The following is a 16167-nucleotide window of genomic DNA, read 5'->3' as shown; positions in this document are numbered from 1 at the left end:
AGCAATATTTCGTCCCCTCCCAAACCAAGGTGGGATCTCACAATCTACCTTTCTTAAAAGCCTAGCGTCCTTACTAACACACCAACCAAGGTGGGATCTCACAATCTACCTTTCTTAAAAGCCTAGCGTCCTTACTAACACACCAACCAAGGTGGGATCTCACAATCTACCTTTCTTAAAAGCCTAGCGTCCTTACTAACACACCGTGAGCAGATAATATTATCTGTTTTAGCCTTGTTTTAGCCTGTTTAGCCTCACAGTTTCAAAATACATCTAAACGAAAGAAGTTTTCACGCTAATAAGAAATGTTTCGTTAGTATCTCTAATCGATGTGAGATCTCACGTATAGTTTCATAAATAAGTTTAGTTTATATCTCATTTCCGTCTCCCATATTTTATATCTTAATCTAACCTTTCAAAATATTTATTTTAGTCTAAAAAAACAACTATTTTGATTTATCAATCAAAGTTGAGTGTGTTGTACGAGTTTATTGATATTAAAATAGTAAAGACCAAAAGGATTATTGATATATCTCACATTAATTGAAAAGAAGAACAAACACTCTTTGTAAGAGACGTGGAAACCTCTCCCTACCATTTATAATTGTGAGGCTGACAACTAACCAACTAAAGTAGACAATATCCGCTGACAGTAAGATTGAGGTGAATATCCGCTGACAGTAAGATTGGGGTGTTACAAATGGTATCAGTGGTGTGCCAGTACATCAGATGGAGAGGAGAACGAAACACCTTATATGAGATGTAGAAACCTCTCCCTAACAAACACATTTTAAAACCATGAGACTAATAGCAATTTGTAACGGACAAAATCGAACAATATCTATTAGCGGTGGGCTTGAGTTATTACAAATGATATCAAAACTAGACACCGGGCATTGGGCCAACGAAGACACTAGGCCTCCAAGGGGGGTGGGGGAAGGGAACGAAGCGCTTTTTATAAAAGATATAGACATTTCTCCCTAGCGGACACATTTTAAAGTTGCGAGACTAACCGAACATATACTCGCCTATTTTCAAATAGCCACAAATTTCTACTTCAAAAGAGCTGTGACAGACAGCTTAAGTTTCAAAAAAACTTGACTAACTTCATCTCTTTTCTGTATGAAAGAACATCCATACGCAAAACCAGGCAATAACAAACACAATCTCATTAACCATAAATAGAGAGAACTATTGCTCTACCATCTTACATAGAACACCAAAAGACACAAACATCTTATACAGCTTTTCAAGACAGATCAAGCCAAACAGCATTTGACCAGCAGCTTAAATTACGTACCTATGGCAGTTGTTTCCATAATGCAGGGCGATCCCTCGATATGAGCAGTGCACGAGACGTCGAGTAATCGAAAGAAGGCGAATACAAATCATCTGGACCAACAACTTCCTTGACCGCCACTTGGGTGCCTTCAGGATCAACAGAGCTGGACTGTGAGACATCATCATTCAAGGCATCAAATACAAACAGCCCCAGTCCACAGACAGCCATGACAAGATTTGAGTTCCCCCAAACTTGAGTTACTGCTGTATGATGGACGTGTGCATTGGTTTCTGGCAATGCATAAGTGCAGAAGAGGCCCTGTTTACGAATAGAGAATTGATGTACCACTGAAGAAGGCTGCTTCTTCCCTCCTGGCCTGACACTGGAACAGCCAACGTACACAGAATCTCCTCTAGAGAAAACTGACTGTGCGCCGAGGCTAGCTTTTGGCAACTTTAAGCCTATTCCTGATGGGCTGCGGAAGTCCAGAATGTTTACAGAATCTGTTGTGCAGAACACACCATCGTTTCCTTCTGCTTCTGCTGAGCTTATTCTGCATATCACAAACGCAAACTTCACAGAATCAGTATAAACGAGCTGATGGATAAACCTATTCAGACTATGGATATGGCAATGGATTAGTTTTTAAATAGAGTATGGATAAATATGTGAGAAATTCTGAAAAACATCATCAAAGGAACTTCAATTTGAGGATTGTTTGGAGGGAGTCCCACGGCTAATTTAAGGAATAATCATGAGTTTATAAGTAAGAAATAGATCTCTATTGGTATGGGGCTTTTTGGAAAAGTCCAAAGCAAAGCCATGAAAGTTTATTTTTAAAGTGGTCTATATACCATTGTGGAAATCCATAATTCCTAACATGGTATCTAAGTCATGACTTAATTTAACCATGTCAATAGAATTCTCAAGTGTCAAAGAAAGAAATTGCTAGCCTCGAAGGTGTAGTCAAAAGTGACTCATGTGTCGAACAAAGAGTGTACTTTGTTCGAGGACTCCGAAGAAAGGAGCCAAGCCTCGATTAAGGGGAGGCTGCTCGAGGGCTACATAAACCTTAGTGGTGTTGTACTTTGTTTGAGGGGATGATTGTTGAGGATTGTTGGGAGGGAGTCTCATGTTGGCTAATTTAAGAAATAATCATGGGTTTATAAGTAAGAGGCCTTTTGGGGAAGCCCAGAACAAAGCCATAAAAGCTTATGCTCAAAGTGGATAATATCACGAGAGTGGAGAATCCGTAATTCCTAACCTATTCAAGCAACCAGGAGAGAAGTATAATTAAAAATAAAGAATCACAGCACCTTTGTCGAACCCCTCCTCCTAATTCAGCATCTGTGTTGTTAACGTGAAGAGCAGAAATTTTGCAACCAGGTGAGTAAACAGAGAGCAATGCCTGAGCGCTTGTAGAAGCAACATCCCATAGAGATATTGCCTCTGTTTCTGCTACAACTACTTTCCCTCTGTTTCTCCACTGCAAGGGACTAGAATAGTCCATTGCTGCCACTGGCTTTTGCACTTCCCAGTTCATAATTTCATCACTATCACGGACATCAAAAACTTTTACAGTCTTTTGACAGGTAGCAGTTGAAATAATCAGAGGCCCACATGGCTTATACCACCACTGTTCCGTTTCTGGTACCAGCATATAACTAGGAGCATATCGCTTTTGCACAATGTTATGGGGTAAGGGAGCAAGTGCCGTCCTTGAAGAGGTCATTGCACCCTCAATCTGGAAAGCTCGTACGTTCTTGCTATAAAAATCCCAAGAGCAAAAACCTGCATCCATCGTATTCCCAGCTGACGCTGCCACCACATATCTTCCAGAGCAACCATCTGCTCCAGCGGCACGTATTATCCAGCAGTCTCTCCATATATTGGGTGAGATACCTGCTGGAGGCTTGTACACAGATTTCTCCTAAACAGATGAACACAATAGGTAAAGAAATAAATCTAAGCAAAGATCTAGCAGTTTGTACAACTGGAGGCATTCTCATAAACCCATTTCAGATCAATAGTTGAACAATTGTCCATCGGATTAGTAGAGTTGTACCATGCATGTGAATTAGCCTAACTTTTCAGGGTTATTGCAAAGAAGCATTTAGTAAATCATAGGATAAAATTTAGGGGTTATGAGTTTCAATACAGTTAAAAACGAGGGAGCCTTCGTTAGAGGTTAAATGGCATACCTCGGTATTAGTAATATCGTAAAATGAGCACGAGCCATCATTGTGAGCAAGAAGGACGGCCTCTCCCTCCGACACAAACCATCCACCTGTTGAGGTTTTGGTGCCTATTTCATTCATCTGGTAGGTGCTAGTATCATCTGTCTCCTCTCCAATTAGGCCTCCCTGTTTATTCTCGCGATCATCAAAATCATCAAGAATCTCATCGCTTGTGAGAATGACCTCGGCTTCTTGCTTACCCTTGAATTGGGTTGATGATTCTCGCAATCCTGATGAAGTATTTTCATCCATTTCTTGGACTTCACAAAACTCCATACCAACTTGTTCGCTTCTCATGGTAACTTTTGTTTGCTCCTTATTCAGAGAAGCCAAAAACTCCAAAGCAATTGGGTTCTCATCAATTGGCATATCTTCAACCTTGACTCCATGAACTTCATTGCTCTTTGAGCTATCGGACGTTGATTTCATTGACATCCGATTCCTGAGCAATTGGTGATGAGGAAATAGTCTCTCCTCCAATTCCTTGGTGTTTATACCTTTAACAGAAGTGTTAACATCTGCTTCCTTAGTTTCATCCTTTAAGACCATCTTGGTATCTCTATCGTTCTTACTCGTCAATCCCACTTTAACACCAGAACCAGCTGCACCATGTCCCATGGCTTTCTCAATCCCAGAAATCTTCTCCTGAATATCTGTGAGTATCAGCTTAGACGAGGAAGTGTTATTCAAATCCAACATTTCCTTTGTCTTCTTGATATCCGATGCTATCCTCTTTACCTTACCCTCCAGAAAAGCAAGCTTCTCATGGAGCTTGCTTGGATACTTGTTACTCGTACAGCTTGAAGTCCCCTCTCCTCCAATTTGCCCTTCCTCTTTGATAATCTCCAAATCTTTCTTCTGAGATTTCAAACTGGGTTTCTCCTCTTCTTCTTCGTTAATTATAGAAACCCTCTGTAGTTTCTCGGGAACGATTGAACTTTTACCATTTCCATCGCTTCTTAAAGCATCATCAATGGCTTCCCCACTATGGCTTCCCAAAACCTTAAATCCCAGTGGTTTGCCCTCAATTTTCTCCTCATCAGGCGGTTGGTTAGCTTCAGAAATCCGATTCTTACCGTCCATATTCGCTCGAAGCTTTACATTTTCCTTCAGTTCCCTATAAACTCTCAATCCAGTTAGCCCTCCTCCTCCCACAATCACATCCAGATCCTTAACTCCTACTTTCGTTTTATCACTATCAGAACCTCTAACGCTCGAACCTCTTCCCCCAGTCGTTTGATAATTCTCCCCTACAGAACCCCTCACTCGATCAACCGAAACCCTCCGCTCCCTACGAGAATCAACAGAACCCCTAATAAACTCAGAAGGACTAGAGCTCCTACCTCTCGGAACCGAAGACGTGGACCACCGAGCACGACTTTCGCCGTCGTTAACAGCGATTGCCGCAGCCTTGTTCACTCGCGGCACAGCCCGGATCGAGGGCTTTTGAGCCATCATCGGAAGCTTAGGCGTGGACTTCGGATTCTCTTTCCCCGCCGACGAAAATCTGCAGGATGAATCTGAATGAGTCTTCTGATTGGAACATGAGAGCGGAGTTACAGGTTTGGAAGGCTTGATGGCAGCGGATCCGCCGCTGCGATCTCGGAGACGGCGAGCCGACATCGGTGGCGTGGATTTGCCGGTGATGATGGGATGAAATGGGAATCGATACAGATAAAAATTATGAGGGGATGTTGAGATCTGGATTTGGAGTGGAGAGGGATTTGATTTCAGTGATGGATATGAATTTGGAGAATGCAGAAATGGGGGAATGAAGGAGGGATTCGATTTTTGGTTTGGGCGGGAAATTGAATCTGAATTTTAGCTTTTGAATTTCATTTGCTTTCTTCACTTAACGCTCTGCTTTTGTCAGGAAGCGACAACATGTTTGAGCTTGTTCCTTAGTGTTTTCTTTTTTCCATAAATTAAAAGCTTAATAATTGGTGGCAATATTTTGTAAACAATATTTTACTCATCAATACAATTCTAATAAGAGGAATAAAAAATTATTTTTTTTAAGGGGTTCCTCGTCCCCCAAATTTACCCATCTCAACTACTCAACTCAAACTATAAAAGTTAGTTTAGCTTCTTGAATTAACCCGACTAATCCAAAAATAGAATTACAGTCCAACATTTTCCTGATATAAAATTTTTAATAAAATAACAGCATAATCCAATCCAATTTAATTCAAAAGATTTTTCTAACTTAATTCCGATTAATTTTTTTTTCTTTACCTACAATAATTAATCTCAATCCTACTAATTAAGATTAATTTTAAGTCATTAATATAAATTAATTTTATTTTAATAACAAATTAATAATTTGAACGAGATAATTGGTATAATTAGAATGTTTCTACTAAATTATTTAATTAAAGTTTTGAGATTACTGGGATGTCGAAGACTAGTATAGTGATAAAAGAAAGTGAGTCGGACCACTAGCAATATTGAAAAATTTACATATATATTTTTAATTTTATTTAATTTTTTCAATTATTTATTTTGAAACCATTCTTAAAAATAAAATTTTAAATATTTAGAATATAACTTTTAATATATATCTATATACTTTAATTATAAAAAAAAAGATTTATTTATCCAAAGAGATTATAGCGGGAAGATGCAATCTAGATCTCAAATCTCAATTAGACAGAACCACGTGGCATTTCGGGAACCAATCATATCGCTCCACTCAAATCCTATCTGTCCCACCAGTCCACGCTCTGCATCTCACCTCCATTGATCCTGCTTCGATTTCTACAATGTTCCACCGTTGCTAACCATTCAATTGATGATTCATAAATTTTCCCTGTTTTTCTGTTCTTCCCTCAATTATTTTCCCGAGAAACAAACAGTTTCCCTCTCCACTCAATCAACGTACCCATGGCTGCTCTAGCGAGCTCTGTGCTTCACTCGCCACTCCAGATCTGTTCTTCCGATTCTTCTTCTTCTGGGTTTCTATCTCCACCCAGAATCCATGGGTTTGCACCCAATTTCAAGCTCAAGTGTTCCAGCCGCCGGCCTCTGCGTTCCGGCGACGGCCGACCCAGAAGAAGTTTCTATTTGAAGTCGGCTTCCGATTCCTCTCCTTCTCTTGTTGATGATTACAAGGCTAACGCTGAACTGCTTGCATCGTTGAAGATCAAGCTACTGGTGGGTCTCTCTTTTGCCTCTCATTCCTCTGTTTCAATTGATTGATTGAAAGTGGGTGTCAACAGTCAAGAACACATGTAGAAGCTTAAGTATAGCATGTGGAGAATTGTTGGGAGGGAGTCCTAATGAGTGGTTATCTCAAATTGGACAATATCATATTATCATGGAGATCCGTGGTTCCTAACTTGCTCTTCTTTTTCATTATACTAGAGTGCGGTTTCCGGGTTAAATAGAGGTCTTGCTGCAAATGAGGGTGATTTACAGAAGGCAGATGAGGCTGCCAAAGAGATTGAAGCTGCTGGAGGGCCTGTGGACCTCTCAGTTGATCTTGACAAATTGCAAGGGAGATGGAAACTGATATACAGTAGTGCATTCTCGTCTCGCACTCTAGGCGGAAGTCGACCGGGACCTCCCACGGGAAGGCTACTTCCGATCACTCTTGGTCAGGTGCAGTATTTCTGATTTCTATTGTTGTTGGTCGTTTCTCAATTCTATCTCTACTATAGAACCGGACATGAGTGCTTCTTCTTCTCATACAACTTGCAAACAAAATGACTAACAAAACTTATTTAGTGAACAATGTTCGTTTTCCTCTGTGTTGAGGATGGCTGGGAGGGAGTCCCACGTTAGCTAATTTAAGAAACGATCATGGGTTTATAAGTAAGGAATACATCTCCATTGGTATGAGGCCTTTTGGGGAAGCTCAAAGCAAAGCCATGAGAGCTTATGCTCAATGTGGACAATATCATACCATTGTAGAGAGTCGTGATTCCTAACATGGTACCGGAGCTATGCCCTTAACTTAGTCATGTCAATAGAATCCTCAAATGTCAAACAAATAAATTGTGAGCCTCGAAAGTGTACTCAAAAGGAACTCAAGTATTGAATAGAAAGTGTACTTTGTTTGAGAGCTCTAGAGAAGGAGTTGAACCTTGATTAAAGGGAGGCTGTTCGAGGGTTCCATAAGCCTCAGGGAAGGCTCTATGGTGTACTTTGTTCGAGGGGAGGATTGTTGGGAAAGGAGCCCCACATCGACTAATTAAGGGGTTGATCAGGGGTTTATAAGAAATACATCTCCTTTGGTACGAGGTCTTTTAGGAAAATCTTTATGTTCGAAGTGGACAATATCATACCATTGTAGAGACTCGTGGTTTCTAACAAGGTTGACTTTCAAATTTCCATCAATAGGTTTTTCAGCGGATCGACGTCATCAGCAAAGATTTCGACAACATCGTAGAGCTCGAGTTAGGTGCTCCTTGGCCACTACCTCCTGCTGAAGTTACTGCTACATTAGCTCACGTGTTTGAAATCATAGGTTGGTTCTCTAAGGATATTCTTCACCTTATGGTGTTACAATTACAAGGCCATTGCTATGCAACTTCCCATGTCTTAACCAGAAGAATTGTTCTATTGTCTACTTGTACTGAGATCAGGTTCTGCTAAGATAAAGATAACTTTTCAGAAAACCACCGTGAAAGCCACTGGAAACTTGTCACAGCTTCCTCCATTAGAGGTACCTCGGCTTCCAGATGCGCTAAGGCCTCCATCCAACACTGGAAGTGGCGACTTTGAAGTCACTTACCTTGACAATGATACTCGGATCACCAGAGGAGATAGAGGAGAACTCAGAGTGTTTGTTATTTCATAATATCATCACAGCCATGATGCATGCCCTTTGCTGCACCCTCAGGTTTAAACATCTCCCCTAAAGTCTGAAATTATACCATCCATCATTGTTTAGTATTGTTATTGGTTTCGTTATCGAATCTTCGATACGAACTGAAACTTAGAGATCAACTGCTGTAACCATAGTTAGGAAGAGGAAAGCATAAAGTGTCTGGATTTCTACATTGTTCACTGTAAGTAGTTTCATTGTCTTCATCTATGTATTGATCAGTCAGAGCTTAAAAATCAGAAATGGTTTTGTTAGTAATCACGAATCTCCACATTGGTATAATATTGTCCTACTTTGCGCATAACCTCTTAAAGATGGTGTTCTTTGCCTATAAACTCATGATAATTTCCTTAATTAGCAAATGTGGGACTCCCTTCCCAACATTCCTTAACAATCCTCCTACACTATAGAGTCTCCCTTGAGGCCTATGGAGCCCTCGAACAACCTCCCCTTAATTGAGACTCGACTCCTTTCTCTGTAGCTCTCAAACAAAGTACATCATTTGTTCGACACTTGAGTCACTTTTGACTATACCTTTGAGGCTCACACCTTCTTTGTTCAACACTTGAGGATTCTATTGACATAGCTAAGTTAAGGGCATGACTCTAATACTATGTTAGGAACTACGAATCTCTACAATGCTATAATATTGTCCACTTTGAGTCCCTTTGAGCATAATCTCTCGTGACTTTGCTTTTGGTTTCTCTGGAAGGTCTCATCCCAATAAAGATAGTGTTCCTTGTTGGCTTCCCTCCCAAGAACTTAGTTTATCTAATGACAGTGCTTATAAATCCAAATCCACTGCAGGCTCTTATGAGTCTTGACAGCCTAAAAGGCTTTCTGAACACCCAAAAGCTTCTATGGCATCCTTGTTAGACATGGATGGAACAGTGGTTTAAGGGAGACAGTTGGAGAATTTTCTAGGTGATCTAAGAGAATTGTATTACCCGAGAAATGAAATGTTCCAAATGCTACACAAATATGCAAGACTGACAGTGCAACAATAAGCTCTATCTAAGTGCTGTTATTTGTGACTACAATGGTTCTGTCAATCAGTGATTTATGAGGATCATACCACTGCATTGAAAAGGGGCGCTGAATATATAAATTCAAGCTTCAGATTATGTGTGGGTCATCGTTTGAAGAATGACTGTTGGTTACATGTTTACACAGACAACTTTGTTGGTGATAAAATTATAACTGATGACTGAAGCTAAAGTCATATGATTCATATCATCTCCAAGGCAACAAAATTATGTTCATATACGGGCAAGGAGAATCCATCTGGAGCACCCAGCTCGACTAGAATGCCGTTTAGTTCCTTGTCTGGAATTTCTGCTCACCCCTGTTCTTCATCAACTGCTTCCAACGCTGGGGTTGGTATGTCTGTTAAAGAGTTATTCTCCCTTGATCTAGAGGATTTTGTTGATTCACCCCCGTCAGATGACCCCTTAGATTTCCTCCGATGTGAGTGTTTTGGGGCAGGATTTTCTGAGCTTGATGAACCCCCTTGATTCGAACTACGATGACGTCGTGAGCTTCGATTACTACCTTCTGCAGCAGATTCGCCTGAAGGGCAGGATGAGCGTTGTCGCCTAGAACCTTTCTCAGAGTGTCGCCGAGCAGAAGAAGAGTCTAAAGATGTGTCTGATGATGTTTGCGATTTCGACTTTCGAGATCGATTTGCCTTTTGCACATCTATCTCTCCAGACTCTATACAAACATAACTTCCATTACCAACATCACCTCACCATCCTCAGAAACTCTAAAAGATACAACAATGTACCAGCATTCTAAACCAGATCTCAGCCACCAAGACTAGGCAATCAAAATACAATAGATCAAACATCTATATTCATGACTTGAATGTAAACAGTCCTGAATTTCCATTTTGACATGATGAGCTATGTAAATGTTGAATCATTTATCAATGCACATGATTAAACTATTAGCTTTATATTTTTCGCAGGTTGAATGATTCATCCAAAGAATAAACGAATACACATTCATAAACTAGAGTGCCATTTAAACCTTAACTTTCTATGAGTAAACGAATTAAAATTTTCAGATAAAAGTAGAAGAAGATGAAGCAAACCTTTGATGGGGAGTTCCCCACTAGTATTCACCAAATCCCCCGAGTCTTGTGGCGAGGATTTGAACTCGTTCATCTGTGCAATTTCCCAACATCCACAAAATCCAAATCGACGTTCACAAAACTTTAAAAACACGACATAAAATCAGAAAAGGGTGAGATTCCATCCTTTGATTGTTCTTACCCAGCCAGGATTATTTTGATTACCAGATGGACCATCCCATCCAATATGAGCAACATGCTTAACGTCAGTGGGAAGCCCAATCTGCATTTCCTGTTCCTTTTCATCTGCAAATTTCCATCAAATCAATCAATCAAGTCCCAATCCTTTTGGAACGAAAACGATAACGAAATCGAAAACATACCGAAAATCTGTGAAATGTATCTTAGTCCTTTTAAGAGGCCCTTTACAGAGTTGCCCTTGACAGAGGTGCCCATTGTTCCAATTAGCTATATAAACTGAAAACTTAACTACCCGATCGCGAGAGAATGAAAAAGAAAAAAAATAGAAAAAGAAAAAAACTCCAACCACGATAATCGATAATCCTACACCTGCGATTCAAGATCCAAATGCAGAGAAAAGCAAGGAAGATGAAATTACTCGTTGATTCAAAGAGATTTGTAAGTGAAGAGAGAATTGAGAGAAATTACCTTCGTCGAAAGAATCTGAAAGCTACAAGTAAGTGAAAATGGGGGAAATCGGCAGGTTTTGATCGACAGGGACCGGTGAGGAAAAGGGGGAGGGAATCGGAGCCGGAGTCCAGTCAATCAAAACCTGGTTGCTTGAGAGAAGAATGAATTTAGGATGAATTTACAGAGAAGGAGGAATAGAAATTCGAATGGAGAGGGCAGATTGATGAGCTAATCTTAGTGCAGGTTTTCAATGGCTGTTTTGTGAAAGCGCGGGAACAGCGGTTGGGGCGGGGACTGTACGGCCATCCACTCTCGCAATATTCTCTCTTTTCCTTTTTAATCACATCTTTTTTTGCTTTTTTTAAAAATATTAATTTACTTGTTCTGTTTTTAGTTTTTTTTTTTTTTTTTTTTTAAGACCGACTTATTTAGTCAATGGTTTTTTTTTTCTTTTTTTTATTGGTTCTATTGTTGATGTTTTTAGAATTCTATATATATATATATATATATATATATATATATATATATATATATATATTTAAATGGGTCATTTGTTTTTATTTATTTATCTAAAGTATTGTGCTTAACTTTTTATTGAAATGACAAGAAATATATGAACAATTATGTAACCAACCAAAATTAATAAGAAATTAATAAGAAAATATTGCACAAACTACCCTTAAATGATGAAATTTATTACGACCACCTTCTTAAATTTGATCGATTCGCCCATATACCTTGTCAAGTGTTGCGATAAGTCTATCTTATGCTTTCTTTTTATTTGAGTTTGTGTAATTTTTATGGTTTCTTTAGTTGAAAAAAAGCTACGATGGGTCACTTTGCATTTCAATTAGACAATATTTACAAAATTTAAAAACTCTTAGATGCGATTGCAACGGTTCAGTAAACGAGTTAATCAAATCAGAACTTCCTAATAAAAAAAAATTCAATAATATGATGGTAACAAACCCATCATCTTAAGGGCGGTGGTTTGTCTAATTTTCCTTCTAACTTCTAAATTTATAAATGTCAAAAATATTAAAAGATGATTTTACAAGATTAGAATTCTCGTTAAGGCGTAAAAATGTCAATGAGCTAGTTGTGTTAGAAACACAACAAAAGAACATACAAAATAGAAACATGAGAAAACCAAATCAAAACACAATTGAAGTCTAACGATTATGTCTGAGTTTTAAGGATGTTAAAAGGATTTTAAATAAGCTATAATATAAGTGCATAGAGGAAGTAACAATATAAAGGAGACGACAACTCGATTTTCAGGGACGACCAGCCTCTCACGACGCCTTAAGATCGTCCAAGCCAAAGCTAGCCTGTGAAAGAGAGTATTTATTTCATCAGTCCTCTAAAACATTTTCCTAACCAAATTAAGACATTTAGGAGATACTAATCTATTGATTCATGACTAATGACATACAAAATTGAATAAGAAAAAGTAATATATTGAATGGACTTGGAAATTCAATCCCAAACTAAGTTTAATATCGCCCTAAAGGCTCAGAAATTTCAGTTAATAAAAAGCATAGCTACCTTGCAAAACTGAACTAGTTCTATCAAGTTTGAAAGTTTGACATTTCTTCAGGAATTTGGGGAAACTTACCAGAAATTTGTGATTCTCTGCGAGGAGAGGTGAAAATTTTGTACAAAATTTCTCAATGTCAGCTTCAACATTGCCATTGCCTGATAGAACATCCATAAACTTCTTACGATCGGGAGCAAGCTTCATGGCGACCTACAATTTTAGTATCCCATTAGAATCAACATATAGTTTTTCATAAGCTGAATTCACGGATTGAGCTTAACGATATGAAATAACTTCCAGTTAGTTCAAACACTATAAATGTATTTGAAGCAGTAGAAGGTTTAACAAAATTTGCCACGATTCTGTATGTGCTACATGTTTTTGTTTCCTGAAGTGACGTCAACTTTCGAATCTTGAAATGTGAACTCATATGTTACACCATGCTCGATAAAGATAATCGAGTTATAGACCAAAAAAGATGCTAGTAACACGACATATACCAGAAATAGAACTCTAGGAATACGCGTATGGGCTTCAGCGGAATACTTCAGTACATTTTTAAGCTTCTATTGATCTCTAAAATCCTAAGTTGAAGGAAAATAAAGAAGGCGAGAAAAAAAGCGGAAAATAACTGCTGCAACTAACAAATTGGATAAAAAATCACCCCTTATACCAAAGAATTTAAAAATTAAATTAAGTAGAGGCATCAGAGGATTACAGAGAAACTTGAACTGGCCAGCCAGCCATGCCACTTTTTCAAGGTTCTGCCATATGCTTCTGTACAAGCACGGGTCATTGTCCAATCCTGATGCTCCAGTAAGTTGCGAAACAGTTGTACCAAGAAATCCAATGCTCTGACAGGATCAAAATATGCAAGTAGGATCAAAGTGTGTGTTAATCAAATTGATCCAAGATCATTTGCAGAGTTATTTAGATGATTATATTTCTGGGTCTAGTTAAAAACAAAGATTTACTCATTATTTTCTAAAAAAGGGAAAAACAGCAATTTGGTTCAGTCATTCACACTGCAGATGCAACTAAAAACTCATTCCTTGTATTAAGAAGTGCAAAGAGTCACATCGAAGTTTTATCAAAATGCTATTGCAGGTCGTGTGCAACGCAATAACCAAGAAAATGCAAGGATACGCATCCAGAGGGGGCAAGGGAAAACTGAAGTAGTTGTAGTTAATCTACTTATTTCAGTTAACTGCAAATTATTTTGCCTCATTTTGATAATCTCTTTAAAGTATCTCGTGGAAGATGGGGAAGGCTACCATCACCAATTAGATTCTAGCACTGTAACATGGAATGACAAACATAGTTAAGTTGTACATATTCGTGTTCAAAAGCTTCCTTGATAACATTCAACATATAATTCTCCAGTGGTGTAAAAATCCAAAGGAAAAAAGAAACAGATTCACTACAGACATTATCTAACCTTGTCAACCAAAGAAGACCATTTGTGCAACTGGATGATCCTTTTGCAGTATTAGTTTCAATCTCAGGCTTCACCAAGTGATACAAGTACTTGAATGCAGGTGGGTTGGAACAATACTTGGCGTCCAATCTCTACAGATACAAACACTAAGGTGAAGAAAACATAAACGTTACAGAAATTAGCGGAACAAAATCACAAGCATTGATATAATTCCCAAAACTCTAGAACAGCAAAGGCATACATTTGTCTTCCTTTAAGAAGTACAGTTTTATATCACGAATGCTTATAAACACCCGTGAGTACTCAAGTTAGATGTGTGTTTTATCTTTTCAGATACCATACATTTTTTCTACTTTTCCAGCTACGTTTCTCATTTACTCCAATTGTATTTGGAAAATCCAATGAAAGAAGACAAGAAAATTAGTAAGTCCTAAGTCCAGTGACAGTGATTAGTAGCCTATAAACTCAAACAAGACAGAGATAAAATTATGTGAACAGATGCATACAAGCTTCGATGTTTCCCCCTTGAGTAAAAAAAACAGGCTGCCATAAACAGGCCTCATAGACAATGATATTCTACAAACTTAATGAATGGGAAAAGAATATGACGTGCGCATCTTACCGAGATGTTGCCTCCTATGTCAGTTTTAACAAGTGCCATAGAAGCTCCAAACTTATCTGCATTAGAAACAATTGAGACGTTAATTTTAAGATATCAATTCATAAAACTGATCAGTTTGTGCTAACCGAAGTATGAGATTGCAATAATGCAGAGATGAAGTAGGAATTCAATATCTATGTGGAAACAAATGACTCAAGACTGCAGAAGCCTTAAAAATACAAATCTAGTTCTGTAGTCCACCAACAAAGAAATATCAGTCTACTAACTTCATGCAGGCAACTGATAAAGCCCATGCTTATCTTCTTGATATAACTCTCTTTCCTCAAAATGAAATCATATGCAGTCAGACGCCAGGAAACTAGAAAATCATTTAAAAGGCAAAAGGATTCAAGAGGCACTCCACCTATAACAGGCAAAATATGTTTGCACACTTCCAAGAAAGGCTTGGTCAAAATCTCCCCTGCTTCAGATTTGACATGCTGAATCCCTTCCAAGGCAGGGGCAAAAACAGTTCCATCCATTTATAGGCCTTGCTGCATCCAAACAAGTACATGAATTCCTCACAGAGAACACTTAGAAATAATTAATTTCCGTCAGATTCCTTCACAATCACCAGTCGAACAGAAAGGTCGCTTCTCTTCGAGATAGAAAGCAATACGGAATTCAACATAATAGTAATGTCGCAAAATAATATCGATTAGAATACAAACTGCAGTTGATCAACATCAAGACATTCAACTAGAATTAAACTTCTTCATTCAATTTCATCTACCTTTAATCCAGAACAAAAATGAACGAAAATAACACAGACGTAGATGAAATCAATGTACAATTTAATCAGATCACAGCGTACAGCCGAAAACAATCAAGTGTAACGAAGAAGAACTCCGGCGAATGAAGTAGAGAAATGTATGCTTACAGTAAGAAGAGATCCTTTGTGTTGTGATTGGTGCGGCGTTGAGAGCTCTGATCGAAGCAGTGCGAGATAAATTGAAAAGATCAGGGCAGGCTGGAGAGAGGAAGACGATACCGGAAAGTGTGGGATTCGAGTAGTAACAGAAGTTCTGATAATATCTCTCTTCTAATTTTAGCGGTGCTGTTTACGTCGCCAGACGAGCAAGAAAATACTATCACGTGAGTTGTTCGATAATTTTTTAAACTATATATTTCTAAAAATTAATAAAACTTCATATAATGTGACACCAGTTTTTATTTTTATTTTCTTTATTATTACAAAAATAATAACATATTATTCCGCTCTCGAGCCTCCTTGTCAAGTTCGATTTGACGTGTCAGTAAGAAACTATCCCACCAACTAGTTCAACGACACCGAGCATGTGACTCTCACATCATACAGAAGTAGAAGAGCTAATTTGATCGAGCAAACCAAATGAGCGAGACTAGCAAAAACGTTGTACTACAAATTGTATCGAATATGTCAAATATGTTCTTATGGTAGCATTGTTAACTTCATCGTTTTAATTTTTACGTGATT

The 16167-nt window shown here is 38.4% G+C and overlaps 4 protein-coding genes across 5 annotated transcripts; 1 reads left to right on the top strand and 3 right to left on the bottom strand.

Annotated features, from left to right (window-relative positions):
* Nucleotides 1-1090: 1090 nt before the first annotated feature.
* LOC111450685 (KIN14B-interacting protein At4g14310-like) lies at nucleotides 1091-5380 on the bottom strand. The gene is made up of 3 exons (XM_023090927.1): nucleotides 3484-5380; nucleotides 2599-3212; nucleotides 1091-1835 (listed from the first exon to the last, which is right to left on the bottom strand). The coding sequence occupies exons 1-3, from the start codon at nucleotides 5140-5142 to the stop codon at nucleotides 1301-1303; spliced, it is 2808 nt and encodes a 935-aa protein (XP_022946695.1). The 5' UTR covers nucleotides 5143-5380; the 3' UTR covers nucleotides 1091-1300.
* Nucleotides 5381-6266: 886 nt separating this feature from the next.
* On the top strand, nucleotides 6267-8637 carry LOC111451256 (plastid-lipid-associated protein 6, chloroplastic). The gene is made up of 4 exons (XM_023091606.1): nucleotides 6267-6672; nucleotides 6883-7119; nucleotides 7861-7987; nucleotides 8106-8637. The coding sequence occupies exons 1-4, from the start codon at nucleotides 6403-6405 to the stop codon at nucleotides 8318-8320; spliced, it is 849 nt and encodes a 282-aa protein (XP_022947374.1). The 5' UTR covers nucleotides 6267-6402; the 3' UTR covers nucleotides 8321-8637.
* A 743-nt stretch (nucleotides 8638-9380) lies between these two features.
* Nucleotides 9381-11364, bottom strand: LOC111451265 (CRIB domain-containing protein RIC7-like). The gene is made up of 6 exons (XM_023091618.1): nucleotides 11091-11364; nucleotides 10969-10991; nucleotides 10805-10889; nucleotides 10624-10727; nucleotides 10443-10515; nucleotides 9381-10060 (listed from the first exon to the last, which is right to left on the bottom strand). Exons 3-6 carry the CDS (start codon nucleotides 10875-10877, stop codon nucleotides 9687-9689), a joined length of 624 nt encoding a protein of 207 aa, XP_022947386.1. The 5' UTR covers nucleotides 10878-10889; nucleotides 10969-10991; nucleotides 11091-11364; the 3' UTR covers nucleotides 9381-9686.
* A 757-nt stretch (nucleotides 11365-12121) lies between these two features.
* On the bottom strand, nucleotides 12122-15791 carry LOC111451273 (glycolipid transfer protein 1-like). Of its 2 annotated transcripts, none has more exons than XM_023091639.1 (7): nucleotides 15592-15791; nucleotides 15076-15201; nucleotides 14673-14728; nucleotides 14051-14181; nucleotides 13331-13466; nucleotides 12691-12822; nucleotides 12122-12403 (listed from the first exon to the last, which is right to left on the bottom strand). In XM_023091639.1, exons 2-7 carry the CDS (start codon nucleotides 15191-15193, stop codon nucleotides 12368-12370), a joined length of 609 nt encoding a protein of 202 aa, XP_022947407.1. In that variant the 5' UTR covers nucleotides 15194-15201; nucleotides 15592-15791; the 3' UTR covers nucleotides 12122-12367. The 2 variants fall into 2 exon arrangements, with proteins under 2 accessions (XP_022947407.1, XP_022947399.1); XM_023091631.1 differs by having other exon boundaries at nucleotides 12218-12403; nucleotides 15076-15205.
* Nucleotides 15792-16167: the final 376 nt, after the last annotated feature.

Source organism: Cucurbita moschata, unplaced genomic scaffold (assembly GCF_002738365.1).
Source record: "Cucurbita moschata cultivar Rifu unplaced genomic scaffold, Cmos_1.0 Cmo_Scf00001, whole genome shotgun sequence".
In the NCBI taxonomy this organism is placed as follows: Eukaryota; Viridiplantae; Streptophyta; class Magnoliopsida; order Cucurbitales; family Cucurbitaceae; genus Cucurbita; species Cucurbita moschata.
Note: the sequence above shows the minus strand (reverse complement) of the source record. Positions and strands in the feature narration are given on the sequence as shown.

Excerpts from the sequence above, each read along its gene's own strand:
- LOC111450685 (XM_023090927.1), bottom strand. The coding sequence starts at position 5,142 with ATGTCGGCTCGCCGTCTCCGAGATCGCAGCGGCGGATCCGCTGCCATC. Across the intron at positions 3,213-3,483 it reads ACGATATTACTAATACCGAG|GAGAAATCTGTGTACAAGCC; the intron begins GTATGCCATTTA and ends TCATCTGTTTAG. Across the intron at positions 1,836-2,598 it reads GGAGGAGGGGTTCGACAAAG|AATAAGCTCAGCAGAAGCAG; the intron begins GTGCTGTGATTC and ends TGTGATATGCAG.
- LOC111451256 (XM_023091606.1), top strand. The coding sequence starts at position 6,403 with ATGGCTGCTCTAGCGAGCTCTGTGCTTCACTCGCCACTCCAGATCTGT. Across the intron at positions 6,673-6,882 it reads CGTTGAAGATCAAGCTACTG|AGTGCGGTTTCCGGGTTAAA; the intron begins GTGGGTCTCTCT and ends TCATTATACTAG. Across the intron at positions 7,988-8,105 it reads TCACGTGTTTGAAATCATAG|GTTCTGCTAAGATAAAGATA; the intron begins GTTGGTTCTCTA and ends TACTGAGATCAG.
- LOC111451265 (XM_023091618.1), bottom strand. The coding sequence starts at position 10,877 with ATGGGCACCTCTGTCAAGGGCAACTCTGTAAAGGGCCTCTTAAAAGGA. Across the intron at positions 10,728-10,804 it reads ATACATTTCACAGATTTTCG|ATGAAAAGGAACAGGAAATG; the intron begins GTATGTTTTCGA and ends GGAAATTTGCAG. Across the intron at positions 10,516-10,623 it reads ATCAAAATAATCCTGGCTGG|ATGAACGAGTTCAAATCCTC; the intron begins GTAAGAACAATC and ends GAAATTGCACAG.
- LOC111451273 (XM_023091639.1), bottom strand. The coding sequence starts at position 15,193 with ATGGATGGAACTGTTTTTGCCCCTGCCTTGGAAGGGATTCAGCATGTC. Across the intron at positions 14,182-14,672 it reads ACATAGGAGGCAACATCTCG|AGATTGGACGCCAAGTATTG; the intron begins GTAAGATGCGCA and ends TTGTATCTGTAG. Across the intron at positions 13,467-14,050 it reads GGTCTTCTTTGGTTGACAAG|AGCATTGGATTTCTTGGTAC; the intron begins GTTAGATAATGT and ends TGATCCTGTCAG.